The following is a 20,450-nucleotide window of genomic DNA, read 5'->3' as shown; positions in this document are numbered from 1 at the left end:
AAGGTCCCATATCGTACACATTTCTGGAGGTTTATTTTATTTGTTGATGTCCTTAAGAATATATATTTGCGGTATAAGTGCCAAAATCCATCTCAATATATTTTTACAGCTCTTTTTTAGGAGCTCTGTCAAAAACAGGTCGATTTTGGCCCATCTAATTAATATTCATGAGCCTCTCTTCTGATTGGCCTGTTGTTTTCTGAGTGACGCACAACCAGGCCAATCACAGGTAACTACGGTCATGTATGCTGTAAGCGTAAGCGAGCTCAGAGCAATAGAGAGAGCTGATACTCAACAGGATATTTTAGAATGATCATTAATGTTTTTTCTTTTACAAACACCGAATGCAGTAGGCTACATAACTGTTGCTTTAGTAAAGCCCCTTTCACAATGCGCGCTGATTCTGGAAAATTACGGGAACTGTGTGAACCAAAGCCAGAACCTAAAGGCAGTGTTGTAGTAATGATGCACGTTATCAAGCGACTCTTCACAACGAAAAATAACGTTACGTGCAAAGTGGAATGAAGCAGCGATCATCAGGCAGAGCCAGCTCCTCACTATCAGCGCTGAAGCACAGTTTGTCCAGGTTAGTTTCAGTTTAGTGAAACGTACGCGTCGCATTACATCTCACATCCAAACGTCACATGTCTTTATGGTTTGTGTGTAAAGCACGCACAGATTCCGGAAAACAACTGTGAATGAACCAAATTAAACAATTCCGGAACAAATCGTGGGACACATTATCCGTGTATTTACCGGAATCGCTGTGTGAAAGAGGCTGAAGTTGCCGTGCCGCTGGTCTCTTATATTAACGTTGTTCTGAAGCCTGTGTAATGATCGTAGCTTGACATCTATCGACTGAACAGGGTTTTCTCCACTTGTTTTCGTGTTGTTCTTGCTCAATGGAATGGATGCGTTGTTGTCTGGGGGTTTGACAAAAGGAGGGTGGGACGTTGGTTTGTGACTGAAGGCGGTGACTTGAGTCGATCGGACGTCACATCGTTACGGAAGTCACAGCGGCTCGTGAAAATGAACAGCTACTTTAAGCAGGCTGTGTGCAGTTTACTGTGGATTGACTGTTTTGAAACTCATATGGTAGTTAGATAGCCCCTAGACCTTAGTTATCATGAAAAAAGCCAGGAAATTTTGATTTTGACGATATGGGACCTTTAAAATTAATTAAACACAATCTGTGGTGACGTCAACATTGTGTTGCATTTTGGTATATGGAGGTGCCTGAAGTATACACATGAAGTAGACTCATGCCCTCAGTAAAAATCGAGGAGTCGTGGGTCTATATCAGGGGTAGGCAAGTTCAGTCCTAGAAAGCCTAGAGACAAGCTAACCAATGTCTTCAGTATTACTAAGGCTATAGACAGGTGAGTTTTTTTTTTTTTTTTTGCCAGGGTTAGAGCTGAACTCTGCAGGACTGCAGCTCTCTACGACCCGAACTTGCCTACCCCTGGTGTATATAAATTCCCTTCATCAGCTTCACACACACTTCAAAATGGCAGTGGCAATTCCCCCAAGGCAGGGGTGGGGAACCTTGATCCTCGAGGGCCGGTGTCCCTGCAGAGTTTAGCTCCAACCCTGAAAATAAATACCAACCTGTATCCTAAAAAACTTGATTAGCTTGTTCAGGTGTGTTTGATTAGGGTTGGAGTTAAACTCTTCAGGGACACCAGCCCTCGAGGATTAAGGTTCCCCACCCCTGCCCCAAGGGGGAAGTACTTACGGAGGTTTGCAAGTATTCGACTGAAAGCTAAGTGGAGTACAGCCAGAGTTCAGGACCAGGTAATCAGGATCTTTAGGATGACTAGAAACTTCCAGACGTGTGTTGGGGCAGGTTGGCGCTAAATTTTATAGCAGGGGTCTACAAACTCGGTTCTGGAGGGCGGGTGTCCTGCAGAGTTTACCTGCTCCTGCTCGGAACTTTCTAGCATGCCTAGTAAGACCTTGATTAGCTGGATTAGGTGTGTTTAATTAGGGTTGGAGTTAAACTCTGCAGGACATCGGCCCTCCTGGACCGAGTTCGGGGACCCCTGCTCTATAGGATATTGACCTTTACAGGAGTAGGATTGGACACTGTTGGTCAAGTCAATTTAATCTATGCCAACCCTGCTCATAGAGGATACCATCCAGCAGAGTTTAGTTAAAACAATTGACAGGTCTGTTGGACTAGGTTGGAACTGAAATTCGCACAAAGGTAGCTCTCCAGGAGCAGGATTGGTTTCAACCTTTTTGTTTATAGGAGCGAAAATTATCATTTGGATGGAAATTTTGAATTTTTTTTTTAGCTTGAAAGGGCATTCACATTGTTAATGCTTATCCATGCTTGGAAACTACCCTACTGCTGTTATTGTATGCTAGATCAAAAATGAAAATTAGCCCATTGTTTACTCACCCTCCAGGCATCCTAGGTGTATACGACTTCCTTTTAGATGAATGCAATCAGAGTTATATTAAAAATGATCTTGGCAATTCTAAGCTCTATCATGGCAATGGGTGGGTGTTTCTCTTCATCAGTCCAAAACAAGTCCAATAAAATGCAGCCATCCATAATAAAAAATGCCTTGCACGACTTACGTCATCTGCCAAGAGCTGCTTCCCTGTACGACTGTTAGCGTAAGCTAGGTTAAAGTGATTACGTTTTAGATATGGATATTTTTCTTACAAAAACACATCAGTTCGCTACAGGAAGTCTTTAACATGTGAGGCAATTTTTATTATCGGTGGATGCACTTTATTGGACTTGTTTTGGACTGATGAAGAGATGCCATTATATAGCTTAGAAGTGCCAAGATCATTTTGAATTTAACTCTGATTGCATTCATCTAAAAGGAAGTCGTATACACCTAGGATGCCTGGAGGGTGAGTAAACAATGGGCTAATTTTCATTTTTGGGTGAACTAACCCTTTATTGTCAGTGTCTGCACTCTTATTGATGGTTACGGTACTTTTACACCATCAACAGTCTCTGACACTCATGTTGCCCCAAATCGCCAACTCTTAAAAACGAATGACTTCCTATTGATCCGTTGCTGCCAGTGTGAGCAATTGAATTCCCCTGAAAGCAGCGTTGCCAACAGAACCATGTTAGGAGTGTGTATGCAAGACCCACGGATATACCGAGGTTGGCGCCTTGAAGTAAACCTCTGCCGTGCTACTTCTGTGAGTGTTGTGTCCAGCACTTTGGATTATAACAACAGAAAGACATTGATAATAATAATAACCAATAGCAATTATTATTATTATTATTATAAAAATAACAACAATAATGATCATTTTATACATTCCCACTTCACAGAAGTGAAAATAAAACAGGTGTCAGCGCAGTGCTGAGCAGTGGTTTGGGTTCCACAGGGCTAAAAGCAGTTGTGTGTGTGTTGATTAGCGAGAGAGAGAGGCTTCCTTCTCTGTGCCCAGCATTGACTTTTCTCTCTGCCAGTTTTCTCTCTCTTTCCTTGTTTGCAGCATCTGTCTCTGCTTCTCTCCACGGGGTCAGTGTCCTTGGCACGTCTTGCAGCACATCTGCCTGAAGTACGCACGGCTGCAGAACTTGAACTTCAGCACCAATGGGCAATATGCCACCTTATTTACGTCTTTGCACTCTAAGGGAAGAGAAAAAAAAAAGGTGGAATGAGAAAGGATACGTGAAGGAGTGAGTAAGTGGTTGATGCTGGGGAACCTCAAAGGGGAAACTTGGAGGCTTGTTAAAGAGATAGTTAACCCTAAAATGAAAAGTCTGTCATCAGTTACTCCCCCTCAAGTTCTTCCAAACCTGTATGACTTTTTTGCTTTAGCGTAACACACAAGATTAATTGAGTTGGAAATCAGAATAAATGTATCATTACAGAAAAATGAGACAAATGAGTTTAGAATGACATGAAGACAAGTGAATAATGACAGACTTTTAATTTTGGTTGAACTATCCAATTATATGATAGGCAAGGCTGTGTGGAACAATGACTCAGGACTTTGATCAGAACCCAGAGACTGCATCTACAACTGGGCCCAATTCTCTCTCGAATCTTTGGTGAGCTCTTCATTGGAATAAACACCAGCTACTTTGAAACGGAACAAGCTTAAAGTAATTAAACTACAGCCAAGCCAGCCTTTCGAAAGCAGTCATTTGAGTTTCTATATTGACTACACTGAAGAACGTTTTACTCATTTCAGTTTTTTTTTCACTTTATATCCCTCATCGTTTTTAATGAAAAGCATGTTTGCAGGACAAACTTTTGGGTTCTTAGAATGCGAGTCATATTGCAGATGTCTGTGTGAATCTAGGTGGTAATCAGTGCAAGGGTGAGTGGCGCACGTTTTCATATGCTAGTAAAAGCGAGTGCCAATGGAAAAACTTGGAATTTATCATCTTCCTCACATGGACAATAATTAGCGGCCCAAATAAATTCCACTTTCTTGTCATGCTTGTACTGACACCGAATGTTGGTATATTGTCTGGTGAATATTTTATAACTTGGCCTCAGCTAATGTTTATTTCCTCTTTGTTCCAACCTTGTTCCCAATCAGATGCGACAACAAATTTCCTCTCATCATTTTTGTTGTGTAAAATTCTGTCCCTATAGGATTGCTTCAATAGGTTGCTTCAAAAATGTATAAACGTATTTCAAAAAAGTTATAAATTGATTTGCATTTTAATGAGTGAAACAAGTATTTGATCCCCTATCAATCAGCAAGATTTCTGGCTTGCAGGTGTCTTTTATACAGGTAACAAGCTGAGATTAGGAGCACTCTCTTAAAGGGAGTGCTCCTAATCTCAGCTTGTTTCCTGTATCAAAAAGACACCTGTCCACAGAAGCAATCAATCAGATTCCAAACTCTCCACCATGGCCAAGACCAAAGAGCTTTCCATTGATATCAGGGACAGGATTGTAGACCTACACAAGGCTGGAATGGGCTGACAACAGTTGGTGCGATTATTCGCAAATGGAAGAAACACAACATAACTGTCAATCTTCTTCAGTCTGGGGCTCCATGCAACCTCAGAGTTTCAGTGATCATGAGAATGGTGAGGAATCAGCACAGAACTACACTGGAGGATCTTGTCAACGATCTCAAGGCAGCTGGGACCATAGTCACCAAGAAAACAATTGGTAAGACGCTACGTTGTAAGGGACTGAAATCCCGCAGAACCCGCAAGGTCCCCCTGCTCAAGAGAGCACATGTACAGGCCCATCTGAAATTTGCCAATGAACATCTGAATGATTCAGAGAAGAACCGGGTGAAAGTGCCATCAACTCAACTCGCCATGTTTGGAGGAGGAACACTACCTATGACCCCAAGAACACCTTCCTCATGTCAAACATGGAGGTGGAAACATTATGCTTTGGGGGTGTTTTTCTGCTAAGGGGACAGGACAACTGCACTGCATCAAAGGGATGATGGACAGGATGAGAACCTTGGGTGAGAACCTCCTTCTTTCAGCCAGGGCATTGAAAATTGGTCGTGGCTGGGTATTCCAGCATGACAATGACCCGAGACACAAGGCCAAGGCAAAAAAGGAGTGGCCTAGCCAGTTTCCAGACCTTAATCCCATAGAAAATCTGTGGAGGGAGCATGAAGGTTCAAGCCAACTACAAGAAACGTCTGACCTCTGTGATTGCCAACAAGGGTTTTGCCACCAAGTGCTTAGTCATGTTTTGCGAATGGGGTCAAATGCTTATTTCACTCATTAAAATGCAAATCAATTTATAACCTTTTTGAAATGCCTTTTTATGGATTTTGTTGTTGTTATTCTGTCTCTCACTGTTCAAATAAACCTACCATTAAAATTAGAGACTTATCATTTTCTTGGCCAGCAGGGGATCAAATATACCGAAAAAACAGACTGACAAAAGTTTAATTTGACCATTTAGAATTTTGATTATATGATACTTAAAATATAACTCATAACTTCGTCACATGTTCTGTTTACTCTGAATGTTCCCCAGCACTTGTTTTTATAGCACGTAAAGCACAAAATAGCACAAAAATTGTAAACGGACCATAGCTGCACACATTGAATCATTTTTTGTTGACATTAGAGTGTGCTCATGAACAATTAACTTAAAAAGTAATAAACTTACTTCTGTGATGTGTGTGCGGTTGTGTCTGTAGCATTAAATAAACATTTTGCTTGAGAACATTATTTGTGTAAATATAAAGGACAGTCAGTTATTCAGTAGCAGCATATTTTTGTGGGTAGTTGTGAAATTTGAACTGAATCTAGCAGGTTGATGGCCATGCCACTAATTGTTCTAAAATCTTCACAAATGTGCCCATATCTGTCAAACAGTCTGAAGATATTAAATGTCGTCTTTACATTTACATGAAAAACATCAAAAAGCAATTCTGTGGGATTTCCAAACAGGCACTGAATAGAGTACCAATTAAAAGTTCTTTGCGGTTCCAAGGGGGGATTCTAAAGGACGGGGACAGAATCTTGCATGACCCCACAGCACTGGAAAGCTAATAGACTTCCTTTGTGTCAAAGCCAAAACTGTGAGTCCTTCTTCAAAAGAGGCCATGACTCGGGGCCTGGACACAAGCCTCTTATGGTAATTACAGCATCTAAGCATAAAATAGAGCGACCTGATTCACCGCACGGGCAGACGGCCATATGCATTAGTGTGGCAGTGTGCTGACGGTGCTAACTGGCCCTACCTCAATTAATATGTCTTCCCTATTAGAGTCTTTAAACTGCCATGGCTGAAGACAATGAAAGTAGACATTCTGTCACTGCTGTTAATTAGGATACAACTAATCCTATTAGGGTTGATTAGGAGAGATAATCTAACGCTGCTTCCCCGGTGAGGATATTTGAATAGGGATCCATCTCGCAAGGGTCATGGAACTTTTATTGAATCCAGGATCGCCTAAACAGTGTCCCGTCTCGATTCCAAACTGAGGTAGTTTATGACGGGCAAGAATGGAACAATATAATCCTTTGTTAATTCAAAACTGAACGCAGAGGCCACAAACTTTGTAAATGTTAACACTGTGATCAAAGCCAGATGCAGTTCATATGAAACGTTCATATCGCAGATCTTTCATGGGAGTAGCGAAAGGGTGATTGACTTACCGTCGCCACCAGAGATGGGTGTAGCATCACACTTGCTTTCACACTGCTGCATGGTGCTGGGCCGCAGTGACTCTGGACATTCGGTGGAGGGCTGTCCCGTATACGACAGACACTGAACCGTCCGCATCTGCTGCCCTAGTCCACACTGAGCAGAGCACTGTATTAAAAAAAAAACAAACAAAAAAAAAAACGAGCAAGCCTTTAGCACAGCCTCTAATACATATGTCATAACTGGGGATGCAGAGATGTTACAACCACTACTGATATTATCCTGCGTGACCCTGGACCACAAAACCAGTCATAAGGGTCAATTTTTGGAAATTGGGATTTATTTATCAAGGCTGAATAAATAAGCTTTCCATTGAGATACAACTATTTGAAAATCTGGAATCTCAGATTTTTGACATAAAAGAAAATAATTTTGACCCATACAATGTATTTTTGGCTATTGCTACAAATATACCCATGCTACTTCAGACTGGTTTTGTGTCACATGGTCATACAGGGTCTTAATATCCAATACATATCCAATAATAAAATCAATTGTTTAAAATAGTACAACTGAATTTTAATGTACAATAAGAAAAGAGTTTTTAAAAACGTGTACAAAAAATATAATCTGCCATTAACCAATATGTGACCTTGGACCACAAAACCAGTCTTAAGTCGCTGAGGTATATTTGTAGCAATAGCCAAAAATACATTGCATGGTTCAAAATTTTTGATTTTTCTTTTATGCCAAAAATCATTAGGAAATTAAGTAAAGATCATGTTCCATGAAGATTTTTTGTAAAATTCCTACTGTAAATATATCAAAATGTAATTTTTGATTAGTAAAATGCATTGTTAAGAACTTAATTTGGACAACTTTAAAGGTGATTTTCTCAGTATTTAGATTTTTTTGCACCCTCAGATTCCAGATATTCAAATAGACGCATCTCGGCCAAATATTGTCCTATCCTAACAAACCATACATCAAAAGAAAGCTTATTTATTGAGCTTTCATATGATGTATACATCTCAGTTTTGTAAAATTTAACCTTATGACTGGTTTTGTGGTCCAGGGTCACATATGCCTACTCATAACTTTACAAGCTGTGTCTTCATCGTCTGGGAACTGTTGTTGACACTGGAACCGGCGTTCTGACGAAAAACATCCATCTCTCTTACTTCATTGTCTGTATATTGTGGTTGTAATAAGTAAGGCTGGGTAAAAGATTGCAAGTCATCCTCTTTGTCATCCTTACTACCTTTCTAGGTCTTGAATGTGTCAGTTGTGGCGCTTTTCCACTACACAGTACCAGCTCGCCTCGGCTCTGTTTGGTTTTCCACTGTGTAAAAGTTGTATCTGTACCTCCACAATAGTACCTGGTTGTCATAGCGACGCTGCAAGAAACTGCCGTGATGTAATCTTCTACGCGACACACACCCGCTGTCTGCACCTCCTCGTTTGACCACGGCGTATTCTTCCGAGTTGCCATAATATGTAGTGGATTGGATGTGTCACGCAATCTCTGGCCAAACTTTTTAAAAATGGCGGGGTTATTCATGATACTATTGCTGGCGCGTGCAATGATGACGCAGTGAATAGTGACGATTCTCTCTGACCAATCAGCAGTCTGCTGTGTTTTCACGTCACATTTTAGTATCGCCTTAGCTCGCCTCAGCTCGCTTGGAACCTCGCCGGAGGTGGTACGAAAAAAAGTACCTGGAAGCCGGTACAGGTACAACTTTTACACAGTGGAAAACCAAACAGAGCCGAGTCGAGTCGAGCCGAGGCGAGCTGAGGCGAGCTGGTACTGTGTAGTGGAAAAGCGCCATTGCATTGCTGTCTATGCAGGGTCGGATTTCATCAGAAATATCTTAATTTGTGTTCCAAGGATGAACAAAGGTCATACGGGTTTGGAACGACATGAGGGTGAGTAATTAATGACAGAATTCTCCTTTTTGGGTGAACTATTCCTTTAACTATAGATTTGATTGTTTTACCCAGCCCCAAACTTTAAATTACAAAAAAATAAAAAAAAATCCATTAGAAGAATATTAATAATTACAGCCTTAAATCCATTACAATACAAACAAAGATTGAAATAGATCATTTTAATAATTATTTTATAAAAATAATTCATAATTTAACCAAATTACACAGTTGGCGTCACTTCCACCACAAGAAACTATTTTCACCTCCAAAAGTTAGTGTACTAGGTTCGTTTGGTTCATTTGGTCCGGACCAAAAAGGAAAATGATACATTTGGTCCTGGTCCACTTAGCGTTCACACTAGCATTTTTGACAGTGAACCTAAAGATACCAAACCTAAAGGCATAGTGATACGTTCACAGCCTGATTGGTTGGGTTGAATGACGTATATTTTGTGACGGAACTCACCGAACACTCCAAACAAAAGGAAAAGGTGTGTTCGACTTAAAGTGGTGCTAAGGGTGTATGACACCAAAGTACCCATCCCCTGATCGTCTGCTCAGCACGGCTGCTGGACTAAGCACGATCATTGTTGTGTGTACATGATTTTATTTATCTGCAAACTCACAAAGAGCTCATTGTTGCTCCACATTTGCCCTCTGCTCATTTTGTTTTGGATACACCACGTGTTCCCTTCGTGAAATCACGTCGCATAGCATCACATCTTGTCATTACTTACCGTTTTTGGTTCGTTTAGAAGTATTTGGTCTGTGTCACATTCATATTTCATTCAAACCACACCAGAGTTCATTTGGAAGCAGGCCGAGACCCATATTTTTAGCGGTCTCTGTCCACTTGTTTGATGCACACCAGGGTTCGGATGGCATTCACACTTACTCAAATGAACCGCAGAGCAATCACAACAAAGTTCGTTTTAATCGAATGAAATATGACAAGTGTGAACACACCCTTAAAGGCTATTATTAGTGAAGAGCATATTTGAGATTAAATATGACACAACATGTATGAATAAAAAGCAGAACCAAGGTTAATATACTTCAAGCCACTTTGCCACAATGAGATCAATTACATTAGACAGGCATGAAGTCTTGTCCCCTTTGCAACCTATTCTAGCCAAGAACCATCGACTTAAACAGGAAGAGGTGCATCTGAACGATATGTAACACGATAAAGCAAATCTGAAGTCAAATGCAATACTGAAACAAAGTGTATTATCCACATGTGGATACCTCCTTTACTTTCTAGCAAGTACCGCAAACAAAACTCTCTCTCTCCTGAACTCTCAATGCCAGAACCACAGAGAAATTTAGCAACTGGTTATTTCTCATAATCATAAAAACATGTTGCCTTCTATAAATGCACGCTATACATGATTGCTTTCGCATTTAGTGGCACTCAGTGGTCACTGCAACTTCTGGTGCAGTGCAGCGTATGGAAATTGTGAGAAAATAAGCCAAATTAAATCTTGAGGTAGTTACATGACAAGATATATATTCATATATGTATATATGAAAAGAGTTTGCTACTACTACAGTTTGCAATGGGAGAATACTATACCGGAAACTCGTTTGGCGCTTAGATTTTAGTGTTCACAGAGTTCATTGTGTAGAAGCCAACCAATCAGACTGGTATAATTTTAGTCAGCTCCTGGCATGTTTGTGTGCAGTGTGTATCAGTCTGTGGCACGCTTGGGAATTCTGGCCCAAAATCAGTGCTCCAAAACCAAGGAGCGAGAGCTACTTGTGGAATGTCATTGTAATAGTTTAATTGAATCTCTGACTACTGTCAGCTGTTCTACATTAGAGGTCTCGACATTGCTGGAGGGAGTAAATTGCGACTGTCTGAAGTGAAACTGAGATGTATTCCAGTAGTCTCCTACCATGATGTAGCTCAGTGATTCAATGGAAAAACTGAAGAGTTGCCTAGCAACCCAGTACAATTAGGGCTGGGCGATTAATCGAAAAATAATCGAAATCGACATTCAGAACCTATAATCGATCAAATGTTTCCAGGTCGATTATTTCGATTACTTTCCCTTTAAAAACAGTACCGCGTGTGGAGTCACGTGACCCCGCTCCGTTACATTACGTTATTCCACCGACATGTCCATGGAGAGCTTAAAAAATTTACAGGATATACAAGAGTAATTTCGTTTAGAAGACAGTGCTTATTTTCTACTTTGAAAGTGCATTTTCGGCTTTCGGCCGAAAGACTTTTATCACCGAAACAACACGGCCGAAACAGTATGTTGACACAAACAGAAACCGCAGCCTGCACGTGCTTGTCTGAAGCAACACGTCTGCGGTGTGGACGTTTTTCAGTATATCTGAGAAAGACCCACGGATAGCGATTTGCAAAACTTGTTTTGCCGAAATTTCTAGAGGGGTTGTGTCTGCAGTCGTGCGTGCAGTGATAAGAGCAGAGATCGAGACAGATGTAGCTTTCAGTGAGTGAAAAACATTAGCTTTACGTTAGTGTTACGTCACAATATTTTAAAGATATGTCTTTTCATACTGTATTTTTATTAATATTTATGTTTTAAACCATGGAGGTGAGCCAATGGAGATCACACAAGCAACGTGAAAACTGTGCAATGTTAAAATGAAAGTGAAAACTGATTTTCAGCATCTGACGTGCATTCTCTCAGAGACAACGAGAGACGATTATACTTCATATGCTGATATTAATTTAGTCCCCTAATATTTTCCTTGTGCCCTGAATATAATGGGGAACGTCTAAAAAGAAACGTATATTGTGCAAGGTTTGTTTCAGAAAATCGGTTCTTGAAATAAAGCTCTTAATTTTAATTGAAAACTGCAGTGTTATTAGGGGTTAAGAAAGTATTAATTATGATTTCAGGTGTTAAATGTGGGGACTGAAAGACAAGAAATGATGAAACTTCAAAAGGCTATCCATTGAATAAATCTGAGCGCTGCACGTTTCAAAGTCATTTGTTGCGCTGCTTTGTATACCAGTCTGACAGCGCCTCCTGCTGGAAGAGAAACGCGTAGACTTGTAAATGTGAATTTTTTTACAGTCTATGATGTGATGGATCCAGAAGATGTTATAAAAATTTAAACGATTAAACAATTTAAACAAAGGCAGTAAAATATATGTATATGTCAAGTACAAAATACTTGATTGATAATAATTGTTTAAATTAATATAATTGATTTATTCTTTGAAACTTTAATATTAATGTATGCAATTGCAATGCCTTGATTCTAGTAAGATTAGTACACAGTCATAGCCATAAATGGAATGGTACTAATAATTGGCAAATTCTTTCGGTGTTTCGGTTTTCGGCCTTGGTTTCCTCTTTTTCGGTTTCGGCCAAGAATTTTCATTTCGGTGCATCCCTACTTGTCAGTGAACTATGAGGGCAAAAAAAAAAATATTATATAAATATAATTAAATATAATTTTATTAATAAATAAAATAATCGTTCATTAATCGTAATCGAGTTAAAATGTTCAATTAATCGAGATTTTGATTTTAGGCCAAATCGCCCAGCCCTAAGTACAATACACAAATTTCGCTCATTAGTCACTCTGCTGTAGCGCCTAGTGTGAATGCCACAAAAATGCTGACGTCGCATGCCAAGACAAGGATCTGATGTGGATTTAGTCATAAACACGTGTAAGACCAACAGTGAAGGACCCCTCATGGGACTCGGAGTGCGGACATCTCAGATGAGTTTCCAGCAGCCTTCCCATTTCATCCCCTTTAAATTAAACAGACTTTATTAGAGCGCGAGCCCCTGACAGACGGGATATGTCAGTGAGGGCCATAAGTGGGATTTGAACCAGCGACCTTTTGGCCCATTGCTCCCTTCAACAGCCACTCCATTATGTGAGTCCCAGTTTAATGCAAGAATCACGGGATGGTGAAACTAATACTACAATGCAGCTTCATTCAGGTAAATGGATAAATCTGGACTTTTGTTACTTTGATTTATTATTTTTTTTTTTTACAAATTATTGTTGATCTGGTAACCTTGTAACCTGTATTTTTTGTTTACTTGAAGCCAATATTGATGGCATATATTATATTTTAAACAACAGTTCTTTCTGGTCCTCGAATCTGACTGGCTGAGAAGGGTGCAATATTCTAGTGATATCAGAACTTCAACTGAAGGTCAATCGTTTGTATCACTCCGGTATTTCTCACAGCGAGTGTCATGGAGGACGTCCAAATTCATTATCATTTTATGAATAATACTGTTTGTTTGTTTTTGTTTTTTGCCACAGAATGTAGTTTTAAGAGTTTTTTTTAGGTGAGAATGTAGTTGTTTAAACTTCAAATATGCGGTATGTTAATACAAATTTCTTTCAACGTTTTTGTAGATGTGAGCTCCAGGGCGTCAGCAGCCATTCAGTGCTCATGAACCCGCCGAGAGCAGCCTCACCTCAGCCAGTTCTTCTGGCTCATCTCTATAGCGATTTAACATGAGATATAATTTGTTTGTTTGTCATGTTATATAATTTGCATAATTATTATTTGTTCCAGAGGTTTAGGTTAAGTGGATAAAGTGGCTAAAAAAAAAACCATATATTTGTATAGTATAGTATAAAAGTCATTATGCCTATGAAATGTTACAATAATAATAGGAATACAAATGTGTTTGTGTGTGTGTGTGTTAGTGGTGGTGATTTTAGTTACATTATTCCGCCATTAGAGCAGTAAAGACTTTTATACCGAAAGAGACTAAAACGGGGTTGTAAACCAGGAAGTTAGTTTAGTTTTACAAGTAAGATGCAACCAACGAATGCACTGAGCAGCGCTGTCATCGGAAATCACCCTTAACAGATGAAAGGATAGTACGACAAAGATAGTCCTCAGTGGACATTTTAAAATAATGTATTATTGTCTTAATATTACTACAATAAGCTTTTAATTTAGCAACTCAACATACCTTTGTTAATAGTTCTAAAGTGACGTTTTTTAATTAGTAAAGAAGGCTTTAACAGCTCAGCTGTTCAACTGTCAAACTGAGATTTTAATCTGTTGCGGAAGGTATTACTTCTGCATTCAAACGTTTTTTTTTTTAAGACACTCTGTTGTTTCTTATTTATACACTTGCGCCAATAAACTGTTGTATAAATGCAATATTATTACCTACGGCCAAATCACAGCCATGCTGATATATCACTCGTGTGATATTGCTTACATATTAGAATAAATTAATATGTATTCCTTGTCTTATTGGCCAAAACCCAGAAATAAGTTGCGTTCTAGCACTTCTGGTTCCATCGTCCTTAAGTCCATGAGTTTTTCGAATAGTTCTTAGATTGATTGCCTGAAATAATGTCTGTGGTGAATACAATCTCAAGATATATATTTTTTATATTTTATTGTACGACATAAAATACATAAGTAATATATTATTTTAGTGGTTGCTAAAAAGTGGCTAAATGGGACTACAGAGGCTATTGGGGACAATTACTTTTGCTGATTGTATTTAAACTTCAAAATTTTGTTGTTGAAGATTATCACAATGACCAAAACATGTAACAATCATAAACTTTTGTTTTGTTCACAGTCACAGTCTTATTTTCTGCTATGAATAAAAGCCAATAACAGCCGATGGGAAAAAAAAAAAAAAAAAAAAAAAAAAAATCTATTGGGTTTTGGTTGAGGGAACCAAACAATAATGCAAACTTCTGGGATGGCCTACAAAAAAAAAATAAAAAATACACAGCAGGACTCTATTTTTAAACTTTTCATTTTTAAGAAAACAATTCCTGATGGCTAAGATCATATTCTGCCCTACATTTTTCCCCCATATTGAGTACTACCTGTCCATTTTTTTTGTTTGTGGCATTTTTAGGAAGGTTTACTATAAGCCACCACAGTTATTCTGATCGTAACATTATTTTAAAGAGAGAAACCACAGGATCTGTCTGAGAGTGACGCGTTTTGTCTTTTTAATACATATTCTTGGCATTGACAGAAAACCTTGTCTACTGCAGAGATAAACTTCAAAAAATCTGGATGATATTACTACCACTTACACACTCTTGGGCTGTTATACTCGCTGTCACTCACAGAAACACACGTCACTGGCTTTCCAGAGACCCTAGTTTATCATGCGAGTGTAAATTCTGTTGACGTCAGCTCAACACATGGTCTTTTTCATGCTGTATTAAAACAGTCTTTACTCAGCCTTTGGACCAGGAATTGCTGTAAAGACAAAACTGTTTTCTTTATTTATTCTAAATCATAATGACACCTGAAATACTTTTATTCAAGGCTAAATTTGATTGGGAATACAGCTCAAATTGACTGTAAAATACAAACAAATTTTATGGATGGTACTTGATTCTAAAGAGTGCAACATTCGGGTTCTGGAAGTAAAAACAGCATTCATTTTCTCCATAGGAAAACTGTATTTTTTTAACAATTTATAAACCTTTAAAGACAGACCTACTGTGATCTCTTAAGCAATGGAATATGCTTTTGTTGAATGATATAAAAGGATCCTATCTCTTTAGAAGACTTGAAATAAACTGGTTGTTTCATATGAATTTCTTTTACAATCTCTTTGTGAACTTTTTGAAGCGTGAAAGTATAGTTGGAAAGGCAGAAATGTCTCAAGTATCCTTTTGTGTTTCAGCCATGAACCAAAGTCTCATTCTTGCAGTTTATTGGACACGAATGTATATGTCCATGATGAAAAAATGACTTTTAGTGACGTTTAAGTGAGAGTGGCCCTCCAGGAACGTGTTTGGACAACCCTGATATAGATTAACTCAAAGGTAACAGACATGGACTAAAAAAAAAAAAAGAAAAAAAAAAAAAAAACTAATTTCATGGGACCTTTTAGCATGTTTAAAAGTTATGGTTCAATTAAACTGTCCTCACCAGGATGAATAAAACTGTGGATGAGAAGTAAACTTGTATTACCTGTCCCCATTCTCCAGGGATCCAGCGTGGTGGCGGACAGCGACCAAGGCTGCAGCGAATACGGACTGGAGGTTTGTTATGGTCAGAACAGAGGGCTGGTGGGAAGGTTTTGGTCAGGTCGCTATTTTTACACTGAACGATGCGGTGCTTGAAGCCAGGGCCACACTTTGGGGTACACTATAGACAAAAACACAACAATATTAAAACAAGAAGATCACCAAGCATTCTAGAGGAACTACAGATAAATGAAAAACACATTGAGTCACCTCAGACCAGTCCATCGTCACCCACTGAGGCGGACAGGACTGATTGTTACAGGACTCTTGTTCTATTGGCCGATGGGTGAGACAGTGGCTGTCCTCCAGGGTCTCCTCCTCTGCGGGTCCGATTTTACGGATACACAAAACAGTGCGTGTTCGGATTCCTCCGTCACAGGTTTTCCCACATTCTGACCAGTCACCGATAAACCACCTGAAACACAAATTAATGGAATAATGGAAATTCTCTGTCGATAAATATTTATAATATTTGTATTATTTCATCAAAATATATTTTTACATACACTGCTGTTAAAAAGTTTCGGATCAGTAGGATTTGTAATGTTTTTTTAATGAAGTTGCTCATGAAGGCTGCATTTATTTGATTAAAAATCCAGAAAAAAAACAGTAACAGTGAAATATTATTTCAATGCAAAATAACTGTTGTCTATCAGAATATATTATAAAATGTAATTTTATTCCTCTGATCAAAGCTGAATTTTCAGCATCATTACTCCAGTCTTCAGTGTCACATGATCCTTCAGAAATCATTCTAATATGCTGATTTTTTTAATTAAATGTTAAAAACAGTTGTGCTTAATATTTTTTTTGTAACCTGTGATACTTTTTTCAGGATTCTTTAATAAATAAAAAGTTACAAAGAACAGCATTTAATTAAAATAGAAATCTTTTGTAACAATATAGACTATCATTTTAAAGTTTGTCGTCAGTAAATTTTTATTCTTTTTTAAAATAAATTAATATTTTTATTAACCAAGGATGTGTAAAATTGATAAAAAGTGATAGCAAAGACTTATATTGTTAGAAAAGATTTTTACTTTGAATAAATCCTGTTCTTTTTAACTTTTTATTCAAAGAATCCTGAAAAATATATTTTAAATTGTAATAACATTTCACAACATTACTGTTTTTTTAATTAAATAAATTAGGCCTTAATGAGTCTAAGAGTCAGAAACAAATGTTTTTACAAAAAAAAGGGAATCCATAAATAATTCCTAACAACCACAGAACTGTATTCTGCATCATAAAAAATATTTTGGTGAAATATGCATAGCATATAAAAAGATTTTAGGCTTAGTTCAAGTAAATTGTTGTTCTTTTGATATTTCTTTTCATCAAAGAATCCTGAAAAAGTGTATTTTTAAATATAAATTAAAAATATTTCACAACAGAAAATTGTAAATTGTAATAAAATTTCACAGTATTACAATTTTATGATCAAATAAATCAGGCTTTGATTAGTGCGAGAGTCAAAAACATACTTTTTTCAAACAAAAAAAAAAAGGAAATTCTCCATCCATAAATATTTATTACCAACCTTTCTTGGGTCCTTATTACAAATAGTAATAAATTAATAGATTTTCCATTACAGTGACTGTTGTGTCACTCCTAGCATCATTTACCTTGAATGAAAACATCAAAATCTTGATTTTTAAATATACTTTTCAAGTGCTTAACGCAAATAAGTCTTGCCACATGGCGGTCTTAGATTACAGAGAAAGTAAACTCCTGGCATAAATGGTCTGAAACACCATTTTATTTACTCGCCAAAGCGATATTAGTACTCTCATTTCGTTTTTGGATCCTGCTAATACACGCAGTTAACGTTCACCGGGTTGTGAACTTTACAGAATGGCAACAACAATTCCAAATTTGCGTTCAATTTGTCTTCATTTCTGGCAAAATGCATTCTACATTTTTAGCTGCGCTGTGGAATACAGACCTTTTTATATAAATGTCAGAGTTTTTATCATTTGTTACGGCTGAATTAAGTTTCGTGCGGTTTGTTTGCATTCTCTTGGCGATGCTCTGATAAAGCAACGGATGATGTGTCTTATGAAACACCAAAAGTAAAATAAAATTAAAGTTGGACATAAATTACTAATGAAATAAAATCTGTCACTATCTGCAAGATCATTAGAGAGAAATTACCTCCCCAAAAACAACAGGGTGTTCTCGAATGACCATCATGACCCTTTCTGGGCCAGAGACTGCATTCCTCTGACATCAGGTGGAGATGGAAATAGATTTTAGATTATGTTATTAGCGATGCCCATCTTGGGGTTCAGGTTCACTAAACCCTCCACTGGCAAGACGCAGGCGCACAGAGGCCAAAACCATTTAATTCCTCCTTCCAATTTAAAATTTGCAGACACAAGTGAACTTTGCTCAGCTGCTCGCCCCATTGAAAATGAGCGCTAAGTGCGTCTGGCCGCCGCACACATGCATACTCCACACGTTTATGGATATTGTCCCTTGAGGGTGCATAAACTCTGCTCGCCAATACAATTAAACGCAGGTGATCACTCATACTTTTTTTGGACGCCTTTAGGATTTTGGCACCAAAGTCCAAATGAAAATAGGCAACATATGAAGGAATAAATCATGTTGCTTAGTTTTTAAGTTGTCTTCAAAGAGCCTCTTTATGGCTGGGGTGCTATGAAGACAAATTAAACATTACGGGTTGTGGCCCTTTGCGCGTTTTATTGCCGGGCAGCTATGTACTATTTTGATAAGGCTCATCAAAACAGAATAAAATTTCTGTATTTTTTCATCCTAGGCTGGCGAAGAGAGCAAAACCTTGAGTATAAGCCACATGTGTAGAAAATTAGATATATTTTTCCCTACAGAATTATATACAGTCAAGCCCGAAATTATTCATACCCCTGGCCAATTCTGACTTAAAGTTACTTTTATTCAACCAGAAAGTTTTTTTTTTTTTTGACCGGAAATGACACAGGCTTCTCCCAAAAGATAATAAGATGTACAAGAGGCATTATTGTGGAAAAAAATATTTCTCAGGTCTTATTTACATCTGAACAAAAAGTGGCATGTCCAAAATTATTCATACCCTTTGCAAACTGTCACAGTCTATGGGAAAATCCAAAGTTCTATACCATTCCAAATAGTCCAAGCTGTTCTAAAGCATCCTAATTACCCTGATTCATTGGGAACAGCTGTTTTAATCAACTCAACAGGTGAAAAACAGAAGCTCTCTGCTGTTGGTTTGTGGACAGTCATGGCTAAGACAAAGGAGCACACTGAGGACCTGCGGCTGCGCATTGTGGCTGTTCACAAGTCAGGAAAGGGCTATAAGACCATATCTAAATGTTTTGAAGTTCCAGTGGCTACAGTGCAAAGTATTATTAAAAAATACAAGACGTTCCTCACTGAGAAAAATCTCAGAGGATGTGGTCGGAAACAAAAAGTGACACCTGTGCTGGCCAGGAGGATAGTGAGAGAGGTCAAAAAGAATCCAAGGATCAGCACCAAGGCCATCCTGATGAATCTGGGCTCTGCTGGTGGCAACATCTCAAGGCAGACAGTCCAACGGACACTGCACACCGCTGGGTTCCACAGATGACCAAGGAGGACACCACTTTCCAGATAAGGCACACAAAAGCCCACTTGGCCTTTGCAAATGCTCATCTGGACAGAGAAGAAGACTTCTGGTCTTCTGTTTTATGGTCAGATGAAACAAAAATTGAATTGTTTGGCCACAATGATGTAGCCTTCATTTGGCGTAAAAAAGGAGAAGCCTTCAACCCTAAGAACACCATCCCCACTGTCAAACATGGTGGTGGGAACTAGGGATGCACCGATCCACATTTTTTCACTTCCGATCCGATTCCGATACCTGAATTTGGATATCTGCCGATACCGATAATATTCCGATACCAGAGCTCTATTTGCTTTTATATCACTATGACTATTATCATTATTGTTGATTTTATGAGGCTGTAACAAGCTTCTCTACAAGCAAGTCTAAGTATCTCCCAAAAAGCAACTTGAGGTAAGTATGAGGTTAGAAAATGGCAGAAATCCCATCCTGAAAACAAATATGCAACTTTAAGGGTTTAAATTGATATTTATTTAAATTTCAAGACAGGGTTACTAGATACTAGTGCAATATACACTCTTGTTGCATAAAACAAAAAGGTTTTCAAATATTTGAAATAAAAAAAAATATTCACACTATAAATAGAACAATGTGCATCTGATCAACATAAATTCAGTAAATTCTTGCTTGTGTAGCAGCAACAAAATAAGGTTTTCAAATGTTAAACATTTTGAATAAAAGTGCAATAAGTGCACTTTTCGGATCAGCAAAAAACAAACAAAACAAAACAAGTTTGTTGTTTATTAATTACTGAATGCTTGCTTTAAGTAGGCTACTTCTAATCCACAGCAAAAACTAGCTGAACTAATATAATAAGTAACAAAACAAGAACATTAACACAAA

The 20,450-nt window shown here is 38.2% G+C and overlaps 1 protein-coding gene across 1 annotated transcript in view; it reads right to left on the bottom strand.

Annotated features, from left to right (window-relative positions):
• Nucleotides 1-1,663: 1,663 nt before the first annotated feature.
• LOC141299015 (A disintegrin and metalloproteinase with thrombospondin motifs 6-like) overlaps nt 1,664-20,450 on the bottom strand; it is a 44,185-nt gene continuing 25,398 nt past the window's right edge. The window contains exons 6-9 of the mRNA XM_073829295.1: nt 16,196-16,400; nt 15,930-16,106; nt 7,085-7,241; nt 1,664-3,611 (exon numbers count right to left, since the gene is read on the bottom strand). Coding sequence (XP_073685396.1) covers nt 3,502-3,611; nt 7,085-7,241; nt 15,930-16,106; nt 16,196-16,400 — 649 coding nt within the window. The 3' untranslated portion in view covers nt 1,664-3,501. The remainder of the gene's footprint in view (nt 3,612-7,084; nt 7,242-15,929; nt 16,107-16,195; nt 16,401-20,450) is intronic.

Source organism: Garra rufa, chromosome 23, assembly GCF_049309525.1.
Source record: "Garra rufa chromosome 23, GarRuf1.0, whole genome shotgun sequence".
NCBI lineage: Eukaryota > Metazoa > Chordata > Actinopteri > Cypriniformes > Cyprinidae > Garra > Garra rufa.
The sequence above is the reverse complement of the archived record's forward strand: the minus strand, read 5'-3'. Positions and strand labels throughout refer to the sequence as shown.